The sequence below is a fragment of the Neurospora tetraspora genome (genome assembly GCF_033439725.1).
Source record: "Neurospora tetraspora strain CBS 560.94 chromosome Unknown B0H65scaffold_2, whole genome shotgun sequence".
Lineage (NCBI taxonomy): Eukaryota > Fungi > Ascomycota > Sordariomycetes > Sordariales > Sordariaceae > Neurospora > Neurospora tetraspora.
In genome coordinates, this window is record NW_026944384.1 from 3,143,938 (window position 1) to 3,166,761 (window position 22,824).

The following is a 22,824-nucleotide window of genomic DNA, read 5'->3' on the forward strand; positions in this document are numbered from 1 at the left end:
TTTTTTCGCTTAGTTATTGGGAAGAAACGGGTATATGGACGGAGAGAAAAGCGAGGGATATTATAGTAACGGTCACGAACCGTGATATCTGTTGTCTCGGTGTGGGGAAATAGGAAGCGTTGCGTTTGGGTTCGTTTTATGATTCCTAAACTCGCAGTCGCAAAAACGTAACATGGGCGAAATAGATCGAAGTGAGGGGAAAAGTCTATACCCATTCGCGCAATTCCATTTCAGTACGTGTCCCCCAGTTAACAAGATAGAGGTATTGTCAGAATGCTCTCTGTTATAACTTAAACTAAGAGTCTAGCTATGCAAGTGGTGCAACAGTCTATATAACCTTTTCCGATCCAGCCAGACAACCCAAAAACCTAAACGCCATGCAATGCTGTATAGGTACCTCGTCGACACCAAAACGCTTGTTCCTTTTTCTACCTGTTGCGGTTGACGGAGAACCGCCTGACCATAACCTCACGGATCATGAACTTCTTAAGCGCAGCCGCAATGCCACCCTTCTTCATCTCCTCATCAAACACTGGAGGGGGCGGCACGTCGACATAGACGAGAACCAAGCTCTTGAGCACATGGGCCAACACACGGTTGACACCCATCAGCCAAGACCAGGTTTTCTTTGACTCCTCGTGTTCGTACTCGCTCCAGCGAGGGTCGGAGAATGACGGCACCACCATGATACCGAACTCGGAGTGGTCGAAGACCGGGCCACGTTGGTAGATAATCCAGTCGACGCCAAACTTGATACCGTGACGGGGGACCCAGCCAAGAGAACGGAAGTGGTGGTAGACGGCGTATTGGACGAGGAAGGGATCCTCAGGGCTAAGGTTATCGACGGACCGAGGAGGGAAGTAAGAGTTGGCACGAAGCTTGATGAGAAGCTGTTCGTTCGAGATGGGAGCCTTGGTGACTGGATCGACAACGCGGAGAGCACCAAGGCCAAAGGCCAAGAAGAAAGCCTCTTCGGGGGCCAGCTGGAAGTGCTCCTTGTCAACCAACTCCTCAGAGAAAACGGTAGGCTCGACATTGGAAATGATAGGCTTTTCGACGGCAGGGACAGCAGAGGAGATGGCTTCAACGTCAGATGACCCATTGTGGTTCTTGACTTCAGAGGCTGCATCGGTGTGCTGGAAGGTGGTAGACTCGACGGTGGGAGAGAAGCGAACGCTCTTCCTCCTCTCAGGAGTAGCGGGGGTGTCTTCCTGAGCTGGCTGGCTGTCTGGCTGTCCGTCCGTAGAAAGAGGAGAGGAAACAGAAGAGGTGGTATCGGTGACTTTTGTTGCGCTGGTCTCGGGTTCGTCGTTGGTCAGGGCACTTGCCTCCGACTGAGAAGACTCGTCTTCATCAATACCAATGTCCTCGCTCAAGACGGATACGACTGATAGTGCGACAAGATCGGCCAGAGAATTGGGGAGAGCCAACAACTCGATGGGACCAACAGGCGGCTTGAATTCCTTGCGCACATTCTCTTCAGTGGTTGCTGGTTCAGGTTGCGATAGCACCGGCTCCTCGCATCGGACAAGAGCATATGAGTTGGGCAAAGCCAGAAGCTCCAAGGGGCCAACGGGCGGTTTCGGCTCGACAATATGTCCATGTGCTACTGTCTTGGGAACAAACTCGTCCGTAGGTGCAGCCTGGGATGTTGCAGCGGTTGAAGTGGCAGAAAGGACAGGATCAGGAAGAGATGCAGGTAGAACTTGAGGCTCGGGCTCGGACTCGGCAGCAAGAGACTCTGGGACAGCAGCATTTACAGTTTCACTGTTAAGCTTGGCTTCCTCGAGCTTTTGCTTCTCGATGGCCTCCAGCTCTGCCTTTGCCCTTTCCCACTTGACCTGCTTGCGTTCTTCACGGCGTGACACGGTGCGTTCTTCGCTGACCGTTGTCCCGTCAAGACCGCGGCGGCTAAGCTCTCTCTTAAACCAGTTGGGTTCACTACGACTCAAGCTTCCTTTTCCATAGAAGCCCTGTTCCCACAGGGCGCGGATGGACTTGGGGTCCTTAACATGTACGGAGCGAGTATCGGGATCCCAGATTCCCTCATGTATCACTGATGGTTCGGCGGGGGGAGGCAACAACACTTGTCTCAACCACGCGACGGCAAGGTGAAAGAGGGAAAGGGGATTGCTGGGGTAGAAGCTAGGCAGCGGAAAGGTACGAATTGGCGCAGGGAGTTTGTAGATCTGGTGGTACGGAACTCTTTGGGGTCGAGGCGGCGCAGATGATGCCGCGGGGTTGTCCTCCCCAGGTTTACTCGGCGATTCGCTAGGTTGCGACATTGTAGTAGTGTTCATGTTTTCAGCCATTGTGTCTGTTCATATCGGCCTGATGAGGAAGGATGTCAGCAATGTCATATATATATATATATCGCATCCAAAGAGGTCCCCAGTGTAATGTTGCTCAGATACCGTTGTAGTCTAATACAGAGGCTAACACGGAGCGATCCACTGAAGGATATATTGCTCTAAGCACAAAAGGAGTCATCACCGCAACTTGGGGGTGTCCAAGGGCAAAGCCGATGGGACACTGGTAACACTCTCTGGACATGCGCGCCAAAGGAATGATGGTGTGGTTAACTTACACTTTGGAATGATATTGCACCCAGGTTGTGGGCGAAGATGGAGATTTGAAGGCGCCTGGCCATTCAGCAGTGACAATAACGGTCACGACTCGACAAGATCCAATTGGGCATTCAGATAACGAATGCTTGTTCCCGGAGTTCAGTTCATGATCCTGTCATGCTGTTTCTCCAATTGGGCTTGGGTGATGTCGTTGCGCTGCGAGTGTGAGAAAGTCGGGAAGAAGGAACAGAAAAAGATTTGGATCCCGAATTTTATCGATTCTTTGCGCCGCAGCAAATTCCGCCGAGCCCCACGCCCCAGGGCTTGATAAAGTGGGGCTGATTGGCATTCGAACTTGCGATAAGCTCCAAGCTTGGCTGACATAAGCTTCCCCTGAGCTTGCCGTACCTGACCGGGGCAGGCATATCACGGACCACAGGACCTTCCTCTCGAATCATGATGCCTGCCCGTCACGAAGCCGTTGTCCCGTTGGCGTGGAACAGCCGCCGTTGCCTGGCTTCCGCCATAATCGTTTCCGTGAATTCCTATCGCGCGCAAACATGTCGTTCAATTTCAGTTCAATATCCGATGATTCCGTGCATCAAGAAAGATCATCCCGCGAGGCCTTAACTCCTTTTTTCACGGTGACGATCACTCATAGACTGGCGGGACAGCGCATGCGATCAATATCTCCACTCTGGTTGCAGGTCCTTAAGGAAAATCCCGATAATAAATACCTAGCTTCCTATCCAGCTTTTGTTTACTGTACCCTGTGCTACCAAGCTGACCTAAGCTCTAACCTCCTCTCTAACCACCCGATATCCCAAAAGGATTTCTCTCCTTTCACACTTCCCTGCATCACGTTCCTAAAACTGCCTGCTTATTCTTGCGCCGCCGCGCAACGTCGCTCCTTTTTTCCCCTTCGGATCACCATCCTTTCCTACCTTCGAATAGGTTCACTTATACAGAGGGCTATGTTCCAATGTCTATAAACATTATCCAAGGCGCGGCCTTGGTTTGTCTTGGCTGGAGCTGTGTTGTCTTTCTCCTCCAACTTGTTGGCATCACCAAGCTGTAAGCAAAAATACAACACCATATGCGCGCGCAGCCATTGCAGCTGTCGCAAACCTCTACTCTGGTCACTAACCATGGATATGCACCTCCTACAGTTACCGCAACCACACCTCACCTCTTCCTCCACCCGCATCGCCTTCATTGCCCGAAAATGAGGTACCCCACGTTACCGTCATCCGCCCCGTCAAGGGCGTAGAAGTTGGCCTGTACAAATGCCTCGCCTCGACCTTCCGGCTCGCCTACCCCAAATCCAAGCTCTCGATCCGCCTCTGCGTCGATTCTGAGAGCGATCCCGCCTACCCCGTCCTCTGCCAGCTCGTGGCCGACTTCCCCTCCTTCGACGCGCAGGTTCTCGTCGAGGAAGAAGACCCGATCCTCCACGGTCGTGCCGGCCACGTCAACAACCTAGGCCCGAACCCCAAGATCCGCAACATCAGCCGCGCATACCGCGAAGCCAAGGGCGATATCATCTGGATTGTGGACTGCAATGTTTGGGTGGCCAAGAACGCGGCAGGGAGGATGGTCGACAAGCTCTTTGGCTTCCAGCCTACCAACGGCGGCGGCTGCGATAGAACAACCCCCTACAAATTCGTCCACCAGCTTCCTCTCGTGGTAGACCTAGACAACAACACCCCCTCCGGCGCCAGCCCCGTCGGCAAGTCCTCCTCGACCGAAGGACAATCCCTCCTCCCTTCCACCGTCACACCCAACTCTACTACCCCAGAAAACCAAAGCCAAGGCCTCCTCGCCCACGGCGGCCGCCTCGAAGAAATGTTCATGTCCACCACCCACGCCAAATTCTACGGCGCCATCAACGCCGTCGGCCTGGCCCCCTGCATCGTCGGCAAGTCCAACATGTTCCGCAAATCACACCTCGACGCCTTCACCACCGTCTCCTCCAACCCTCTACTCCGCTCCTCCGACTCGACCCGTGGCACCGGCATCGATTTCTTTTCGAGCTACATCTGCGAAGACCACCTAATCGGCGACTTAATCTGGCGCTCTTCTTCGCCCGGCTATAAAAACCACGGCCTAGTCTTCGGCGAGGTCGCCGTCCAGCCTATGGCGGGGATGTCCGTCGCCGCGTACATCGCCAGGCGCGTGCGCTGGCTGCGCGTGAGGAAGTGGACGGTTTTGGCTGCGACGCTGGTGGAACCGGGCGTGGAGAGTTTGGTGTGTTGTGCGTATTTTGCGTTCGCGGTAACTACGCTGCCGTGGTTCAACGGAGTGTTTGGCGTGCCGCAGACGTGGAGCGCCATGGCTTGCTTGTGGTTGGGAAGTGTGACGATTTGGATGTCGATCGATCGGTGGTTGACTAGCAAGCTGTTCCGGCTGCAGAGTTTGGATGTGGATGAGGACACGCCCTTTTTTGCCAGGGGCACTGCGAGACAGGGAGGGACGGCACAGAGGCCGTTTAGGGAGTGGTTGGCTGCTTGGTTGGGGAGGGAGTTGCTGGCGCTGCCTATTTGGACCAGGGCCGTGTTGCTGGGTACGACGGTTAGGTGGAGGGGGAGGCAATTTAAGGTTAGGATGGATATGAGTGTGGTGGAGGTGGAGGATAGGAAGAGCCGGGCTGCTGATGTTGCCGGTGGGAGCAAGCCTAGACCGAGGGTGGCTGGGTCGCCGGATAGCAAAGATCGTGTGGATTGAATGAGTGTGGGGGGTTGAGAGACCCATAAGGGAAAAGCGAATAATGAAATGAGACTTTATGCCATGATACCTACATAGATAGAAACATAGACTACCCGTACTTGGACGCTTGACATCCCTTGTCGATGCGGTAATAACAACCTAATCATACCCTCTGTATATAAGGAATGATCTCGAAAGTTGTCCAGTTTGTACGTGATGTTGAGTTTCTCGTTATCGTCCCGCGTAGAATCAAATGAATGGATCTTGCTTTCGACGCAGGGTAGCAGAATAGCAGCATAGCATGATTATCACTCAAGTCTAACCACGAACTGCAACCAGGTGCTGATAGATAATCACAGAAGATATCACTGGCACATCGCTCTTGATGTATTAGCTTACGACCAACTTCGCTTCGCAATATTATATTAACTGATTCTGTAAGCCTTGGACTATCGCTAGGTTGGTCGACAAACTATTCCGCTGTATTATGAATCCCAGATTCAAGAAGTGCACCGGCAAGGACCAAATTATATTCGGAAACCCAACAAACCCGGCAAATGAGACAGGCGTCTCCGCATAATGGCAAAAAGGGCATGCGCAAAGGGCCCCCATTCCGGCACCTCAACCACGACACTGTGCTTCAGGAATATCAGTAGAACTGATATCCACGTCAACGAGCAGAAGATCAAGAGCTGGAGGATACCCCATACAACTTCAAAGCGTCCCCATCCTTTCCAGCACGAGATCTCGACAAATCTGTCGAAGAGAGAGTCAAACTTCCCCATCCATTCCTGCCATTCTTCCTAGTAATCAGGTTGTCCTTGAGCCACTTCGTTTTCGTCAGGTAATATGAAACTTTCCTGCCCATCCTCGTAACTCTGTCGTTCTTCTTCTTCTTCACTTATGTACCCCGCTTCGTTTGTGTTTCCTCTGTTTAAGCATACTCTAGTTAAGATATAGCAGAACTTGGCAAGTCCCATCATCAACCAACCCGGCAATGTCGACTAACCGTTCCACGGCTTGGGCTCGACTCCCTCCGGGGGCACCGTCGGAACCACCTTATCCTTGACCTCTTCCCAGTTTGTGCTCAGCGTCGTGCCATTGCTCTCGAGGAAGCTCTTCATCATGGCACGCTGCTGTTCAGGCGTACTACCCTTGTAGAGAGTTTTGAAAAAGCCATTGATATCCTGGCCATCCTCCTTGTCGTCGTCGTCGACAGGAAGGCTGTCCCAGTTTTTGGGGCCAGATTTGCTGCTCGTGGGGTAGGCGGGCAACTTTGCGGGAGTAGAGGCCGAAGAAGTAGCTGGCTTGGCAGTTGAGGCAGCAGAAGATGATGCCGCTGTTGTAGCAGGCTCTTGGTCATCGGATTCCACGGTGCCAATCTTTTCGTCGCCCCAACGACCCCATTTGATACCAGGTGCGGCCTTCTGCAGGACGAGCTCAATCTTGCGTGGCGAAGCGGACCACTTGGAGGCCGAGGGATCGATCTCACCGGCGAGAACAAAGGTCGAGGTGGCTTCTCTGTCACCGGGCTTGACGTAAGGTGCGGCTTCGCGAAGGATAGGGGAAATCCGAACCTGCGTACTCTGTTAGTAATGGCAGTTGCTGGTGATCTAAAGCAGTGTAGACTTACTTGGTGCTTGCCAAATTCGACCTTCAAATCTTCCTTCTTGACATCCTTGACAAACAGACTGACGGTGACAGTCTGGTTGGTCTGGTAGAAATCAACACGCAGCTTCATCTTCTCGTCGGGAACTGATCCAGGGGCAGGAGCCTCCTTCTTGGGGGCCTTTTGCTCCTGCACCTCATCTTCACTCGTCGACTCGGCAGGCTCGGGGCTCTTAACCTTCTTCTGCTCGGGCTTAGGCGGAATCTTGGTGACATTGACCTTCCAGCCAGGGTGATCTTTGGGCAATTTCTTAAGCCTTCCGAGAGCCTGGCTTCTCCACGAAAATGCCATATTCCAGTCCGTGGCATAAGGTCCCTTCTCGGCAGCGGCGAGAGCATTGCCGGTCTTCGGTTTCGGTTGGTTGTCCTTGTCGGCAAGATACTCCTCGTATGTGACAGTATAATTTCCTTCGGAATCGACCCTCTTCTCCACGCCATCGTCCTCGCGAGCTGGTCGGCCTTCGGCAAGCAGCATGCTCCACTTAGCACAGCAGTCTGCATCGGCAAAGCGTTCAAGCTGGTAGTAGATGACAGCACGGCGGTACTGGGCTTGGATCATGTGGCTGCGTGATGTACCAGAGCCACGTTCGGCTGCGGCATGGTAAGCCAGCTCGGCATCGTGTAGAGCTGCTTCGAGGTTCTTGGCCTTTTGGTGTGCCTTGGAGCGAGCTAGGAGCCACACTGGCGAGTTGGAAGACTCGAGTGCCTTGTCGAGATTTGTAATGGCCGTGGCATAATCACCCTTTGCGAGGGCATCGATGCCCTTCTGGGCGATCGTGGTTGCTGACATTCTGGACGAGTGCCAATAAAACGATTTGTGTTGAGATTCTGATGATGGTCCCGGTGTACGAAGGAAGAGCTCGGTTGGATGGTGACTTCTTCAAGGTAATGAAGGTCTCGGAAAGGTGTTGTGGAAGAGCTGGATGGATTGCGTTTGGTTTGAAAGAGATGTCAGTTGATGGAAACGGAGAGAATCAGCTCCCACTTCTTTATATCAAGGGGTACGTAACTGTTAGCTCCGTTGGGACATGCATGGTGGGGTTATTGCTGATTCTGCCGGCAGGAGGGGGGGCACATGCGGAAGCTCCTTTCACCGCCTTCCTATCTTAGAATTGATACCACTGTTTGCCCTGTAGCGGGACCAGCAAGTGCGCACCTTGATGGCCAAGTCAACATCAGGAACCAAGCCGATGACCATCTCCAAAAAGGAAGAAAAATTAACACAGGTAACATATCGTCTCGCGAAATTGAGATTCGAAAAGGCCACGTATAGGCACGGATCTGTACATCGGAAACCAGATACACCGGCATATATGCCCGCCGAAATTTGTTTGCATGACGGTGAATCTTGCCCCCACAGTCCTCCGAGATCCGTCTGTAGTACGGAAATTCAGACAGGAAGGCCATAATTTACAGACCTCCACCAAATTGGTGGACATGCACCTTTACCTGGTCTTTCCGAATCCCAGTTTCGCGAGACGATACGGTGTCTTGACATCAATTCATATGTAGGTATTAGCATTATGTAGGCCATTAAACATCATTCCTCCGTTCGAGCTTTTGCAATGTCATATCCCCGTCGGCTGGGCATTCAAACGACCTTCTCGTCCGGATACCGTGTGGCAAACAAGCCCAGTGCCTTCAGCGGAAAGCTGAACTTGTAGTTCGGGTAAGAAATCATGCAGCTCTTGTTGAAAACGCCCTCGATGGCTTCTTGCAACCACTCTCCGTTGGGCTGCTGACGGTCCATAATCAACTTGATGCCCTTCTTGATAGGTTCGATATCGGGATACTTGGCTTTGATCAACCCAATAAGGGCCCATGCGGTCATGACCACTTGAGACCCAGTTGGATGCTCAACGTACTTGCCCGTCTCACATGCCTACACTCTGGTTAGCATCAAACAAAATATGGGATACTTCAGCCCCTGCCATACACAGATAGACTTACCTTGTAGCTCTCAGACCAACCGCCGTCCTCCCTCTGCTTGGAAATGAGGAAGTCGCACCCCTTCTTGGCATATTTGCTGGTCTCATACGTTTCACCGACACTAGCCAAGCTCTCCAAAGCAAACATGGAGGCGTACGTGAAGCAAATGCCCCAATTGCCATACCAACCACCATGAGGCTTCTGATCGCTCTTGATCCACTTGACAGCGCGGGTGATGAAGCTGTCAATCTCGTCTGTGCGATGATTGGGCCAGTGTTTCTTGAAGAGCGAGAGGGTTGTAAGAACGGCCGTGGTGCATTCGGGATACTCATATTCAACCATGATGTTGCCAAACACTTCTGCGGCGTTCAACACCTCCATCCACTGCCCGGCCCGCGGAGTTTCATAGGATGAGCAGGCGCCAGATGGGTTTTGGTAGGTAAGCATGGTGTCAACGGCGTCAAAAATACGCTGGTCGTCGATCAGGGTAGGGAAGCCTGGCGTCTTTTGCAGGATGATGACGGACTTCAATGCCTCGGAGACGCAATCGCTGACTGCGTACCCTTGGTCCTTGTTGCTAAATGCCCAAGCACCCTTGCGAGGATGGCGGTAGCACTTGTCCTGATCCTTGACGTTCTCCCGGATTTGCTGGTCCTCAAGGAACTCCAGCGACTTAATCAGCATCGGCCTCCAGCGTGGGTCTTCGGTCAAGCCAGCGTCCATGATAGCCTGAATTGCGAATGCAGTGTCCCAGCATTGCACGCCATTTGTGCCATTGCAAAGCATACCCTCAGCGTTGACCCAGAGGACCTCATCTAGCCTTTCCACGTGCCTTCGCACAGAGTAAGCGCCAGGTCCATCCCGCACATAACAGCAAACGGTGTTCATCGCGGCGTTGACAGGGGCTAGATCAGAATAATCGGTGTTTTCGTCCTCCATGTCGATAAGCTCCGAGGTCCACGCCTCAGCCTTGTCTACCAAGTACTTGGTCCGGAATACCGGGTTCCAGATGTTCACGAGAAGCCAGTTGACCGTGTTGAGAAAGGCGGTTTTTGGGTGGTAGTTGTCGTTGGGATGAATGGTGTTACGGTTTCCAGCCCAGTCGATCTTGTTCCAGTCCTCCACGAACAACTCCTTGCGCAACTCCCGAATCAAGTCCGTCTCTTCTGCCTGCCACTTCTTGGACCAAAGGTAACTCATGGGCAGAAAGACCTGACGCATATGGATCCACCATCTCCAAGGCGCAATGGGCACCCAGTCGGGAAGGAGCCACAACTCGGGCGGTACGGGGTTGACGATGTCCCACTTCATGACACCCAAAACCGTGAGCCAGAACTTGGCCCAATGTGGTGCGCAAATGGCACCTCCCATCTTGTGCATTGTTGCCCGCGCTTTCACCATGACTGGATGGTCTGCCTCCACACCCACCAGGCGCAATGTCGTGTAATTGAGCGTCGTTCCTAGCATCGTGCTCTCGCCTTCGATGTGTAGCCCCCATCCGCCGTCGACGGGGTTCGCTCGTGCAAACAGGTAGTTCTTGATCTCGGTGGCATAGTACCAGGGGACGGGGTTCTTGGTGACGTAGCGGGCGATGACGACACCGGGGAGGAGGAACATGGGACCGCCGTACTCGCAACCCCAATGGCCCTCGGGGAGCTGGAGCTTTTCGAAGAAAGTAAGGCCATTTCGTACCGCATCGAGGGGGTTCGTCGCCTTGGGCAGTTCGGGGAGCTCCTGTGAGGTTGACGCGCAAGGTTAGCATGTGAGATGGGCATTGTGGGAGCTTACGGCTGGATGTTTTACCAGAGGCATTCCCAGGAAGTACTTGTCAGCATATGACTGCGGCCATTCTTTTGCAGCCTCGTCGTCCTCGAGGTAGTGCCATGTGTGCCGGCCGCCTTCACTGCTCAAACGCCAACGCGCCTTATCGGTGCTCTCCTGTAGCCGGGGTCGCTTAGCATCGTGATCATCGCTGTCGGCGATGGACCGTTTCTTGGATGATCCGTTTGAGGCCGCCGGGGCTTCAGTGGCCTGCTTCCTCGCCATGATGGACGGGTTGGATTGATATTGGAAAAAGAACAAAGACAAAAATTGGCGCAAGAACCTGAGGATAGGAAGGATTAGGAGAGAAATACGAACAATTGATAGCGCAACAGACGACAACACAACATTACCCCTGAATTGGCCATGCGCCAATCCAATCGGGATCTGTCGCGTCGTGTTCCCGTTCCCACCCTCAAACGCCTTGACAGTTGCCAAGACTTTGCTGAGCTGGCCACAATAACCAAGCGAGAATATACATACACATCGTAAAATATCGTCTTTTTACATGATTTCTATATAGAATTGAAGCGCTATACAATCTCTTTCATCGTACAAAGTAAATAAGCAATTGTATTCTATTAATCAATTGAAAACAATGCCTCTTAAATCGATCTTGAAGAAGAATTAGAAGCGGATTCGTTGCGCTAACGTTACTTCGGTCTACTTCGACGAGGATTAGGGTTCGAATTAATTAATACGTACCTCTACCCACCCTACGAAAAAGAATCGTATTTTTATTGAGTCTAAAAGAGAGGAATCTATTATTAATTTATTTAAGAAGAAGGTTGCCCCTAAGAAGGCTACCCCTAAGAAGGCTGCCCCTAAGAAGGCTGCCCCTAAGAAGGCTGCCCCTAAGAAGGCTGCTCTTAAGAAGGCTCCTAAGAAGGCCGCCTTTAAGAATAAGGGGAAAGGGAAGGCGTTTGCGCTAGAACTAGAGCCCTTTCTAAAACCCTTTTTAAAACCTGAGACTTTTGTACTTTCCTCCCCGTTTATATAATTAGCTCCTATCGAATTCTCTAGCGACCCTGATAGCGAATTCGATAATAATAAGAAAGAAGAGGAGGAGGAGGAGGAGGAGGAATAATAGTTCCCTAATTTCTTTATTTACCTTACCCCTAAGAAGAAGGCTATTAATATATTATTCTACTTTTTTAATGACAATAAGAATACGGTATCCCTAGTCCGGGCGCCTTTAGCCTAATTGCGTACTCTAGTTTGATTGCGTACCCGTAAGCAAATTACGCTACCTTTTAAGCCCGCTTTCCCTTTTTATATTTAGGTAGAATTTACGGTTATTGGGTTATACTTTATTATTTTTAGAGTTAAGCTTCCTACTATTTTTAATTACAGGAATTATTAAGAGATTGAAATTAAATAAGAGAACAGCAAAATTTATAATTAGCGGTTTAGGATAATTTTGCTTAGGGAGGTCCTTCGTTTATAAATAGGGTATATTTAAAAGATTATTATTAATACAGCCGCCGTTAGCGTTAAATATTAAATTATCCTTTATAACGTTACGTATATTATTAGCGTTTATAATAATAATAGGAGGAATAAGGCTATAATTTATATAAAGACTATTATAGCTATTTAGTTTAATAATAATGATTGTAATTTTAATAGTAAGGGTATTATAAAAGTAGATATCCGTAATAGTATTACTTAGTACTATATTTTTATATTCGTTTTTATCTTTACTTTCGTTGACCCGCCCGTAATATTAGCGCTCGTCTTTATTATTAGTGTGCTTTCTACTCTTATTTTTTCTCGTAATATAGTTAATCCCTTTATAATTATTATGCTATAGTTATTATACGCGTTTATTACCTTTAAGTTTAGTATAGGGAGGAAGAGTATAATCAATATATTATTGGAGGAGATTGATAAATTTAACGAATAAGACTACGAATGAGAGGTACGTAGGGAGTGTAAGTCTTATAGTATTGCGTATTATAAGTTCTTTTAGACGTAGAGGTATAATATTGGGTATAGTTATAAGAATTATAATAAGAGAGTTGATTATTAGATATGCTACTTCGTTAATGGTAGTAAAATATATTATATTTTTTCCATTAAAGACGTGGGGAAGTGGGTAGAGGCTATCGTAATTAAGTATATTACTATACGAAATCCCTTTGCTTTCATTATTTAAAAGATAATTATAGTAGAGACTGCTGCAGTTAGTATTACTTCGAGTAGTGGGAAATGTGGTGGTGATAGGTTCCCGGTATACGTTAATATTGTTAATAATATTAATAGTGGTAATAATAATATTAATATAGAGTTTATTAATAATTTTTTGTAAGTAACGTTGAGAAGGGAGGAGAGGCTACTAGCGTTATATTACCCCTTATATTAGCTATATTTATACCTGCTATATTAGCTAATATATTATCCTTTATATAGCTACTTTTATTACTTAGTTTTTCCGCTTTTTCCTCCTTCTTTTACTATAGTTACTGCTATTATTATTATGCTGGCACTGGGTATTGTAATAATTTCATTAAGCGCTGCTTTAAATATACTATTTAATTATTAGATTACTGCGTTCTATAGTTACCTTATTGATTGCGAAACTTTGGTGGTTAAACGTAACTTTCTATTTTCGTTTATTATATTTGTATGGGTACCTTTTACTTTACTTTTAACTGTGCTTTTATAAGGGGCTGGCGCCCAGAGGTTGAGCCTGGCTATAAGCCAGAGCTATGGACCTTTGACAGGGCCTGCAGGGCTAGGCTTCTAATATATAAGTATCCTTCCAACCTAGCTGGGCTTGTAAGACCTCTTCTTCCCCTTTATTAATAATTTCAAACTCTATGCTACCCCTATTGCTATATATACCCAATAGACCTATAATATATTATTAACCCTCTTCTTCAATACCCTTCAAACCTTTCTACTCGTTTGTATAAGAAAGTTACGACTATTTATATAATTTCTTTACCGTATTCAACTTTTTTATTTTCTTTACTCTACTATAGCTTCCATCCCTTAGGCTTAAACTACTAGCGAAAGGTAATAATAATTCGCTATAGTTATTTAATCCCTAATCGACTAAATAGTTGAATTTAAAGCTTCCTAATTTATAATTATTCTCCTTATTGTAGCCTCTCTTTACTAACTTAAATGAATGTTTCCCTACCTAATCAAATTTTTTAGGGAGAGCTTAAATTTCGATACCTAATTCTATACTACTAAAGTAAAATTCTATATTAATAGTCTTACTATTAGTAATTTAGAGGCTTAATTTTATTATTTTTATTTTAATTTTTTACCCCCTAGTTAGAAATCTTTCTTTCCTTTGCCCAATAATTGACGAACCGTTTATTAGCGAGGTTATTGTAGAAATTCTACTAATCCTACAGCGAGACGAATTCCGATAAATATACGGCTTAAAAATTCTTCGAAACCATATAGGCCCAAAACGAAGCAATTAAAATATTCTTTCTTTATTTTAATAAAATTTTCGACCGAATTTAGAGCGATTAGATAAATGATTTAAAGTAGATCTTTTTTTATAAATAATTTGAATAAAAAATAGTGAATAAGGTTGAAAGAAAAGACGGACGTTCTAAAAGGTTTTAAAACTCTATAAGAATATTTCTAACGTTTAAATAGTAATAATTATTTAGGGGATACTATAAATATTGGGGATCCTATATAAATTAACGCTATAAGGATATTTAAGGCTATAAAACGCAGTAGTTTATTTAGAGCCTTTAGTTCCGGTTTTAGAATTATCTTTAAATAATAATAATACTAGAAGAAAGAGAACTATTATATAGGCTATAATTCTTAAACGTATTAAGTAAAGGAATACCCCGTTAATAAAAATAAAGGTAAGGGTAAAGCCATTATACAGTTATGTAGTATATTTATTAAACCGGTTAAAGATTTTAACGATAACGAAATTTACAATAATTACGAATAGAAACTGCCTAGAGAAATTAAAAATCGGCCCGGAAATACTATAATTAAGAAAGGGTTAAATAATATATATAATATATTATTTATTAAGGGGGCCAGCTAGCTTAGACCCGGCCTTGCGGGTTCCTTAAATTTAATTAATAACTTTTATAGTAACTGATATAGGCTTATAATAAATTATAACATATAATTATAATTACTACGAAGAAAAGTCGTTTAATTATTACCCTATAAGTATAGACGGTAGAAATTATACTAAATTATTCTATTAAGGCTTCGTTATTTACTTAAAGAGGTTACGGATTATCGACTAGATAGTATAATTACCGGCAACGCTCTAAGTAAAATAGATAAAACGAAAGTTAATACGGATGAATAAAATTAAATTATATATAGTAATCTAGCCGCGTACGTATATAATATAAATAATAAAGTTAATAGTTCCTAGGGGCTTAATTTTTATAATAAATATATAATATACGTATAGACTCTACTTTGGCCGTAGAAGTCTAGTTATTTATATTATTTTATTACTATATTCTAATTATTTAGGGTATTTAATTTAGGAGTATTAAATAGAGGCTTTACAGTATATATAAAAGGCCGCTAATTAAATTCTAGGGATATTTCTTTATACATAATAATTTTTATTATTATTTTTATATGTAAGGGGGAATTGGGGGGTAATATAAGGGGCCAGCGCTTAGAGGTCGAGCCTAGTTGCAAGCTAAAATTATAAACCTTTAATAGGGCTTGTAAACCCGTTTACTTACCTGCCCCTTAATTGGCTAGGCTTCTAATATACAAGTATCCTTCCAGCCTAGCCGAGCTTATAAGACCTCTTCTTCGCCTTTATTAACAATCTCAAACTCTGTTCCACTCTTACTACCGTATACACACAATAGACTCGTAATAGCTTTTAATATTTCTATTAATTGTACCCCCCTTTATTGCCGATAAGGATAAGTCCCCTTTAATTCCCTCTTTTCTACTACCGCCTTTATTACGTAATCGTACCCTAAGCGAATTTATTATTGAATATTTTAAAACCTTTTATTAGGAGTATTATTTTAGGAAAATTATGGTAGCAGCGTAGGTATTACGGGCTTTAATTGTATTACGGGAGGTATTTAGAGGGTTAAATACCTCCGTTATAAATATTATAGCGTTTAAAGACTGGCTAGTCGAGTGGTTTATAAAGTTGGGTTTTATAATAGAGTTCTATACTTCTTTGAAGAATAGTATTAAAATTTTCCTTAAGTAGGAGCAATTAGTAATCGCTTAAGTAAGTAGTTTCTATAGTACACCTTCTATCCTCTAATTGATAGGTTTAGCTAATTATTATTATTATATATTAGATTCCTAGTACGGTTTTATAATACGATTGACCGATATTACCGCCCTTGAATTTGGCGTTGCGAGAGTACTTGCTTCTCTAGCGGGTAATACGATTGCTAGCGGTAGTTTATTAAATGAATTATAATAAATCGATATATAGTAAAAGAGGTAAATTGTTTTAGTTATAAGGGGGGATTTGGTATATTTCTAGTACTTTTATTAACTCTTTTTATTATTATATAGATAAATATTAGTATTCTACTTGGTATTTCTGGTATTTTTGGTATTTTTAGTACCCTTTTTTTATTATTATATGGATAAATGCACTTCTGGTATTTCTAGTATTAGATTATAGTATAAATTATATATTACCCCTTATATTACTTAATTACCCTCTCTATTTACCCTCGCCTAATAATGTTGCTAATCTTTTTAAATTCTTCTAGTTAGTTGGTATATAGAATTGTGTAATTTTTATCGATATTATTAATACCCTCTATAATTAATTTTGTGTTTTTAAAGTAGCTACGGATCTATTATATTCTATATTTAACACTTTTTAGTAATTCGATGGAAGAAGATAGGAAAATCTTTGTTGGCCATCCTATCGCTACCTTCGTCGTTATATACCCGCTTTATATACTTTTTGAAATTATTAAAGTATATTTCGATTGGGTTGAATTCTAGGGAGTATAGCGGTAAATATTAAAGTAATATACCTATACCTACATACGTATAGTAGAATTTATTATATAGATACTAATTCGCGCTATTTATTATTAGAATACTATTACGATTAGGAAAGGGATTTATTATAGGGAGGAGGCGATTTTTTAACTATTTAATAAACTTTAGGGTATTTGTTTATCTTTTAAAAATTAGTATTTCGAGTACGCTATTAATTAATATAGTTGGAAGAATATAATATTGTTTACTACATTTAAAGTAGCTTAATATTATTGCGATAGTATTGTGGAGAGCCTAATTAATACGATGAATTTTATTGTATCAGTCTATACTAGATTTATTATAAAAGACGAATATTTTTGTAATAAATATCAATATTTTTATTATTTATTTTACTATTAGTTTAGGCTCTTATTATATTATTTTAAATGTTAACTTCTTTTTTTTCCAACGTTCTTAATATAGATAGCGTTGTATAGTTTCGTTTGATATATATACATTGTATTCGTTAGTTAAAAAGGTATGGATGCTATAGGGCTAGCGCCCAGTTAATATATTTGGCTATTACTAAGCGTGCTAAGCCGAACTAGGGGTTATTATATAGCGCTTAAACTAATACGAACCCTCTAATTCGCCAAACCCACATATTTGCCTAGCCCGTACGGTCTTAGCTCTAATTATATAAAACCTTCTTTCGACTACTCCCTTCTAAAGTAATCCTTTTCTTTTCTATTTAATATAGTATTTCAACCTTATATAATTACTCGCTATACAATATTTTCGTAAACCTATTATATTATATTTGACCCTCTTTTTAAATACTACTATTACTAAACGTTTATAAGTATTACTAAAGAGTCTCCCTACCATCGCTCTCGTCCCTTAACGATAATTTCCGTATCTACAATATTTTAATAACAATAATTCCCTCAAATCCTTTAATCTACAAATTCCCAAGAACGCTAACGATAATTTGCCTCTTTAATTAAATAATTAATTTTGAAAATCTCCGCCCTTAAAACTATTCCTTTCAATTCGCCGTCATATAAACTAATCCTCCTATATTTCGAAAAGATTTTAAGGAGTAAAAAAGAATTCGAAACTTAAGTTTTGAACGCGCAAATTAAATTCTATATAAATAGCCCCGCTATTAATAATTCAAAAATACAATTCTATTATTTATTCGCTTACCTATTGCCTACTATTAAGAAACCCCTCGTTATATTTACTATTATATTTCAATTTTCCTATAAATTTATTAATGAATTTAAATTTATATATATGGACCCTAATTCTATTAAATATATTAATTAGGAATTATATCAATTCAAATAAAAACTTAAGGAATTAATAATAACCTTCATCGCTCGGTTTTTAAAGAAATATTATATTGTGCCTAAACCGATTTGTAATTAAATATTATTAAAATCAATTGAATTACTACTATTTTAAACTATAGTCAAAAATAACGCCTCTCTAACCGAAGTAATATATTTAAATAATATTCACTATTACTTATATATTTATAAAAACTTAATAACAATTCCTTTCTTTTAACCTCTTCCTCCTTATCGAAGCAAGCTCCGGTTAATAATAACGTTAGGAATCCTATAAATACTTCTATTAATAATATTTCGGTAACTCCATTAAAAATATTATTATCCTAAAAGTAGAAGAATAAATAAAAGAAAAAGGGTAAGTATATAAACTATAGGAATAGTTCTTACTAAGTAATTATATAACGTTTATTTGGGGGCTTAGAGAAATTTTATCTTTTCTAGTATTACTAATTTTCCTTATTTAGATAAGCATTTGGTTAAGTATAGTTATATTAAATTTTAGTCTTTTCTCGTATATTTAACTACGTTAATTTCTATATATAAAATTGAATTCCTTAAAGGGGAGTAGGGGGTAATATTATAAAGCTAGTGCCCAGTTAATATATTTAACTATTACTAAGCGTGCTAAGCCAAATTAGGAGTTATTATATAGCGTTAAAGCTAATACGAGCCCTCTAGTTTGCTAAACCTATATATTTGCTTGGCCTATACGGTCTTGGCTCTAGTTGTACAAAACCTTCTTTCAACTGCTCCCTTCTAGAGCAGTCCTTTTCCTCTCTATTAAATATAGCATTTCAACCTTACACGACTGCTCGCTGTGCAATACTCTCGCAGACCCATTACAATACATTTTGTCGAGGTATAGGGATGGTTTTAATATTAATAGCTTTATAATTTCTTTTACGATATTAGTTATGATAATGAACGATGAACGGTTATTATAGTTACGAATATATTTTTATGGCCTATATAGAGAGTTTTTTAGTATTTTAGGGAGATTGAGATTGTAAGACGGGCTTGCTAGTAATATCGAAATTTTGTTTATATTAATATATTGTACGTACGTTTACGCTAGTGGCCGTTATAATATTATTAATATGTTCGTTGTTATGGAGTATTAAATTTACAATAGTTCGTTGGCTTGCGTTGGGAACCTTTATTATATTGTACGACGAAAAGATTAGCAAAGATAATAAAAACGCCAAATAAAACGATGGCTAATATACTAGTATTGAAATGCTAACTTTTTAGTACAGATTTCGATAATTTACGATGCGATACGGTTAATTTGCGTTGATTAAGACGGTTAAATCTGGTCAATTTATCAAATTTGTGTTCAAGTCGGTGTTGTGGCTAGTTTAATCCAATTAGCGTGCTAAGACTGTCAAGGCGTTTGAGGGTGGGAACGTAAAGTGGGAGCTTTGACACATTTGACAGGGCCAACGGCGCCAAGATCTTGGGGGCCATGGGGTGTGGGGTCGGAGCGGAGGGGGTCTGGAGATGCTGCAGATCGGATGGTGGACCAGTTTGCACTGTGCCGTGTAAGTCGAGTGGGTCCAACGACATCCATCAGACATCAACAACCACCAGCATGGGAAGGAGCACCTTGAAGTCAGAGAACATTGGAACCACCTTCCCTATGATGTTTTCCATTTTGGAAATTACTTCAGGGCTCATTGTACCACCAATATTACAGTTTATTTCTCCACAAACATGTTCTTAGGTACTTCGAGCTTCCGCTTATCCACCAAATTGGGACCAAGTTTGAACGGAGAACTTTCTTATGCCCGTTCAACTTTCACGCTTCGCTCTGCCTTCCTTGTGCCATCGGTCATTACTAAAAGTATACTGATTGGCATCATTCGTTTGTCAATCTACTACATCTAGTACAAGAATGTATTTTTGTCCGATACGCAACCAGTTCCTCAATCCCCCTTCTCAACCCACAACCAGCAACGCCCATGGACAATTTCCTCCTGTTAGACAACGTTCTTCGGTGGGATCTGGCAGCATTGGAGTGTCTCGCAACGTTGTGGCCATACCGCAGAGACACTCCAATGATGATGCGCTCACAAAGATTGAGGCATTGTTCGAGACCATTGTTGATGCTGTCAGTGCCGGGAGTTCCATCGTCATACCCTATCGGCGGTCGACTAATGCGCAGGCGTTCAACCTGACTGCTTCTGCCTCAAATCCAAGGGATGGAAGGCACATGGATTCCGTACGCTTTCCGGGACGTAACCCCCAAGAGCTTCGAAGATTTGGTCAGTCACTCCACCAAGTTGATGTCGGCCAAGTTCCGTCGCACTGACTACATTAAATACAGAAGCCTTGTTCCGCATCATCGAGCTCTCCCATGAGGCACTCCTCTCCGGAACTCTCATCACCAAGAGGTCCGTAACCAGTAGTGTTTATATCAGTGTTTGCACAACTATTTCTGACTTGGACAGGAACATTTACTACCAGAACATGGAACTGTTCAGGTCACAGAGCGTGGTTGACGAAATGGTGGACAATGTTGCATTCACACTTGGAGTGGGACGTAATGATCTCAACATTGTACGTCTTTGACACCTTTTCAGCCAATATTTTCACTCATAATCTTTTAGGTAGCCACCGCAAAGGGCCTTCTTGCTGGCCAGATAAGACTTATCATGCGCGGAGGTACCAGCATCAATTGTGCCGAGTCTTCTGACAGTGTAAGTATTGATGCCGCCCAGTAGCTCTGTTGACTGACAGTTCCAGGGCGTTTTGCTACCATCAATCAGCGCCGTCGAAAAAGTCGACTTTCAATCCGTCAAATGGCTGCTGGTGATTGAGAAGGAGGTATGCTGTGTCCATCTGTGTATATTCTTACAAAAGAACTCCATTGACGTATCCGAGCAGGCCACCTTTCGAACACTGTCCGCTTCGCGCTACCACACAGTCTCTCGGGCAGGAAGTGGAATTCTGGTGACTGTAAGGCTATGACATCCTCTACGATAGCAACGGTGCTAACAATGACACTCTCAGGGAAAAGGGTATCCCGACCTTGCTACACGAAAGTTCCTCGCGGCCCTCCACTCAGTTCGACCACGTTTACCCATATTGGCCTTGGTCGACTTCGATCCCCATGGGATTTCTATTCTTCGGACTTACCAATACGGCAGCCAGCGCCTAGATCACGAGGAGCGCACCAAGGTGCCCGGATTAAGATGGCTTGGAATTCGCAGTAGCGATGTCCTCTCAAAGACAGTGGTAACGCAAGATCACTCCGCTAACAGTCAGGGAAGCCAATCGAGCCAAGACTTCTCGAGTCAGGAATCAATCGCTTATTCTGTAGATGGTGAGTGTATCGTTTGGCAGGTACATGGCTTATGCTAACTTCTCAAACCACACAGCATTCCAAGATCAACGCCCGGCGAAGAGACCGAGAACTCGACGAACGAAAAGCCACCCAAGCGACTGCACAGCGGCACTCAACGAAGGGGACAGGGGGAAGGCCGTCAGTGTTTTGCGAGACATATGCGCTACGGCTAGACTTGACGCTACAGGGCGGGAACACAAGCTAGAACTGCAGAGAATGTTAATGCTCAATATCAAGGCGGAGATACAGGCGGTTGATGATTTCGGTGATATCACGAGCTGGTTGGATGAGAGACTGTTATCACACAGCAGGTACGTGAACTCGCATTAACAGGAACTAGGGATAGGTTTGGGGAACATTGTCTTTCAGACACAGGATAACGAGAAGAAAACAAATCATGAGATGATGAAGCTAAAAACTAAAATAAAATATAACTAAGAAGAGAACTGCAAAAAGTAGTTCCCCAGAAACCTACCCAAGAAGGGTAGGTTCACAGGGGATTCATTCGATAGGAGAGTCGAACTCCTGACCTTTGTACTTTCAGTGTACAACGCTCTACCAACTGAGCTAATCGAATATTATGATGACTCCAATTTCTGCTTCAAGTACCTGTACTGGTTGAGGGTTGAGAGAAAGGGGGGGGGTGGTGCATGTGCATGGCATGAGTCCTGCACCTGCATAATCAGGAAATGGAGGAAGGAAGAAAAAGTGTTCAGCAATCTGATTAACATCATCGCAGATACAAAACTGGCATGTTGAATCCATGCTCAACAGTAAGGCGGAGATATAAGCGGTTGTTGTCATCGTTCCAAGAGCTTCAGGTTGACACAAACTGTTTCGCATCTGGGGCGACTCTTTCACTCCGCCTCCGCTGAGAAAGCCTCTTCAGAGCAGCCGTAAGTAAGACTTGCTTCAGTTAGAGGCAGTCTCCTCCTCGTTCTGGGACTCCTGATGGATATATCCCAAATTTTTGGATTGTCTAGGTCATCACTGGACTCCTTCCGTGACGACGGTCGATGTCATCGAATGTCTTCTTCCCCCAAAAACCCCACCTTCCCCCTCAATCTGCTGAGCAACACGGTAAAGAATTATATCACCCTGGTACGCAGGCATTCTAAAGATGTTGGTCAGAGTCCGAGTTCTGACATAGACTTTCAGTTGCTCGCCAACATTTTTTTTTTCTTTTTGGTCCAGGGTTTTGAAGCAAACGGGAGATTCAATGTCGTACTTTTCAGAAACACAGGGTTTGTCGCTCATCTGGATGACTTGTGTCCAGTCTCTCTCTATGTTCCCATGATTCGGAAAGTCGTCTAGTGAAAGTTTGCGGACTCGTCCATGAACAATACGATAGATACCCTATGCGGCATCAACATCTCGTCGCTTGAGTCTACTGTGATGTCTGACTTCTAGGTGACAAACTGTGTTTTTGTGAGGTAGCTGTTTAGCTCTCGATGCCGCGGTACTCGACATGAAATGCGGGCTTTGCGAA

General features: G+C 43.9%; 5 protein-coding genes and 1 non-coding gene across 6 annotated transcripts; 2 read left to right on the top strand and 4 right to left on the bottom strand.

The window, feature by feature from the left end:
* Positions 1-266: 266 nt before the first annotated feature.
* Positions 267-2,552, bottom strand: B0H65DRAFT_108811 (uncharacterized protein). The gene is made up of 2 exons (XM_062820537.1): positions 2,415-2,552; positions 267-2,331 (listed from the first exon to the last, which is right to left on the bottom strand). Exon 2 carries the CDS (start codon positions 2,310-2,312, stop codon positions 429-431), a length of 1,884 nt encoding a protein of 627 aa, XP_062684442.1. The 5' UTR covers positions 2,313-2,331; positions 2,415-2,552; the 3' UTR covers positions 267-428.
* Positions 2,553-3,373: 821 nt separating this feature from the next.
* On the top strand, positions 3,374-5,546 carry B0H65DRAFT_108821 (uncharacterized protein). The gene is made up of 2 exons (XM_062820538.1): positions 3,374-3,641; positions 3,737-5,546. The coding sequence occupies exons 1-2, from the start codon at positions 3,550-3,552 to the stop codon at positions 5,289-5,291; spliced, it is 1,647 nt and encodes a 548-aa protein (XP_062684443.1). The 5' UTR covers positions 3,374-3,549; the 3' UTR covers positions 5,292-5,546.
* A 731-nt stretch (positions 5,547-6,277) lies between these two features.
* Positions 6,278-8,103, bottom strand: B0H65DRAFT_537323 (SGS domain-containing protein; the record flags this gene model as incomplete). Its single annotated transcript, XM_062829071.1, has 2 exons — positions 6,907-8,103; positions 6,278-6,859 (listed from the first exon to the last, which is right to left on the bottom strand). Exons 1-2 carry the CDS (start codon positions 7,729-7,731, stop codon positions 6,278-6,280), a joined length of 1,407 nt encoding a protein of 468 aa, XP_062684444.1. The 5' UTR covers positions 7,732-8,103.
* Positions 8,104-8,158: 55 nt separating this feature from the next.
* B0H65DRAFT_456991 (terpenoid cyclases/protein prenyltransferase alpha-alpha toroid) lies at positions 8,159-11,040 on the bottom strand. Its single transcript, XM_062826332.1, has 3 exons — positions 10,674-11,040; positions 8,892-10,604; positions 8,159-8,823 (listed from the first exon to the last, which is right to left on the bottom strand). The coding sequence occupies exons 1-3, from the start codon at positions 10,914-10,916 to the stop codon at positions 8,533-8,535; spliced, it is 2,247 nt and encodes a 748-aa protein (XP_062684445.1). The 5' UTR covers positions 10,917-11,040; the 3' UTR covers positions 8,159-8,532.
* An 8,529-nt stretch (positions 11,041-19,569) lies between these two features.
* Positions 19,570-21,779, top strand: B0H65DRAFT_456994 (meiosis-specific topoisomerase Spo11). The gene is made up of 8 exons (XM_062826333.1): positions 19,570-20,253; positions 20,316-20,382; positions 20,440-20,548; positions 20,599-20,688; positions 20,735-20,815; positions 20,876-20,947; positions 21,002-21,314; positions 21,370-21,779. The coding sequence occupies exons 1-8, from the start codon at positions 19,884-19,886 to the stop codon at positions 21,663-21,665; spliced, it is 1,398 nt and encodes a 465-aa protein (XP_062684446.1). The 5' UTR covers positions 19,570-19,883; the 3' UTR covers positions 21,666-21,779.
* Positions 21,780-21,837: 58 nt separating this feature from the next.
* Positions 21,838-21,912, bottom strand: B0H65DRAFT_t131. Its single transcript has one exon. It is a non-coding gene; the product is annotated as a tRNA-Gln (tRNA).
* Between the last annotated feature and the right edge of the window lie 912 nt (positions 21,913-22,824).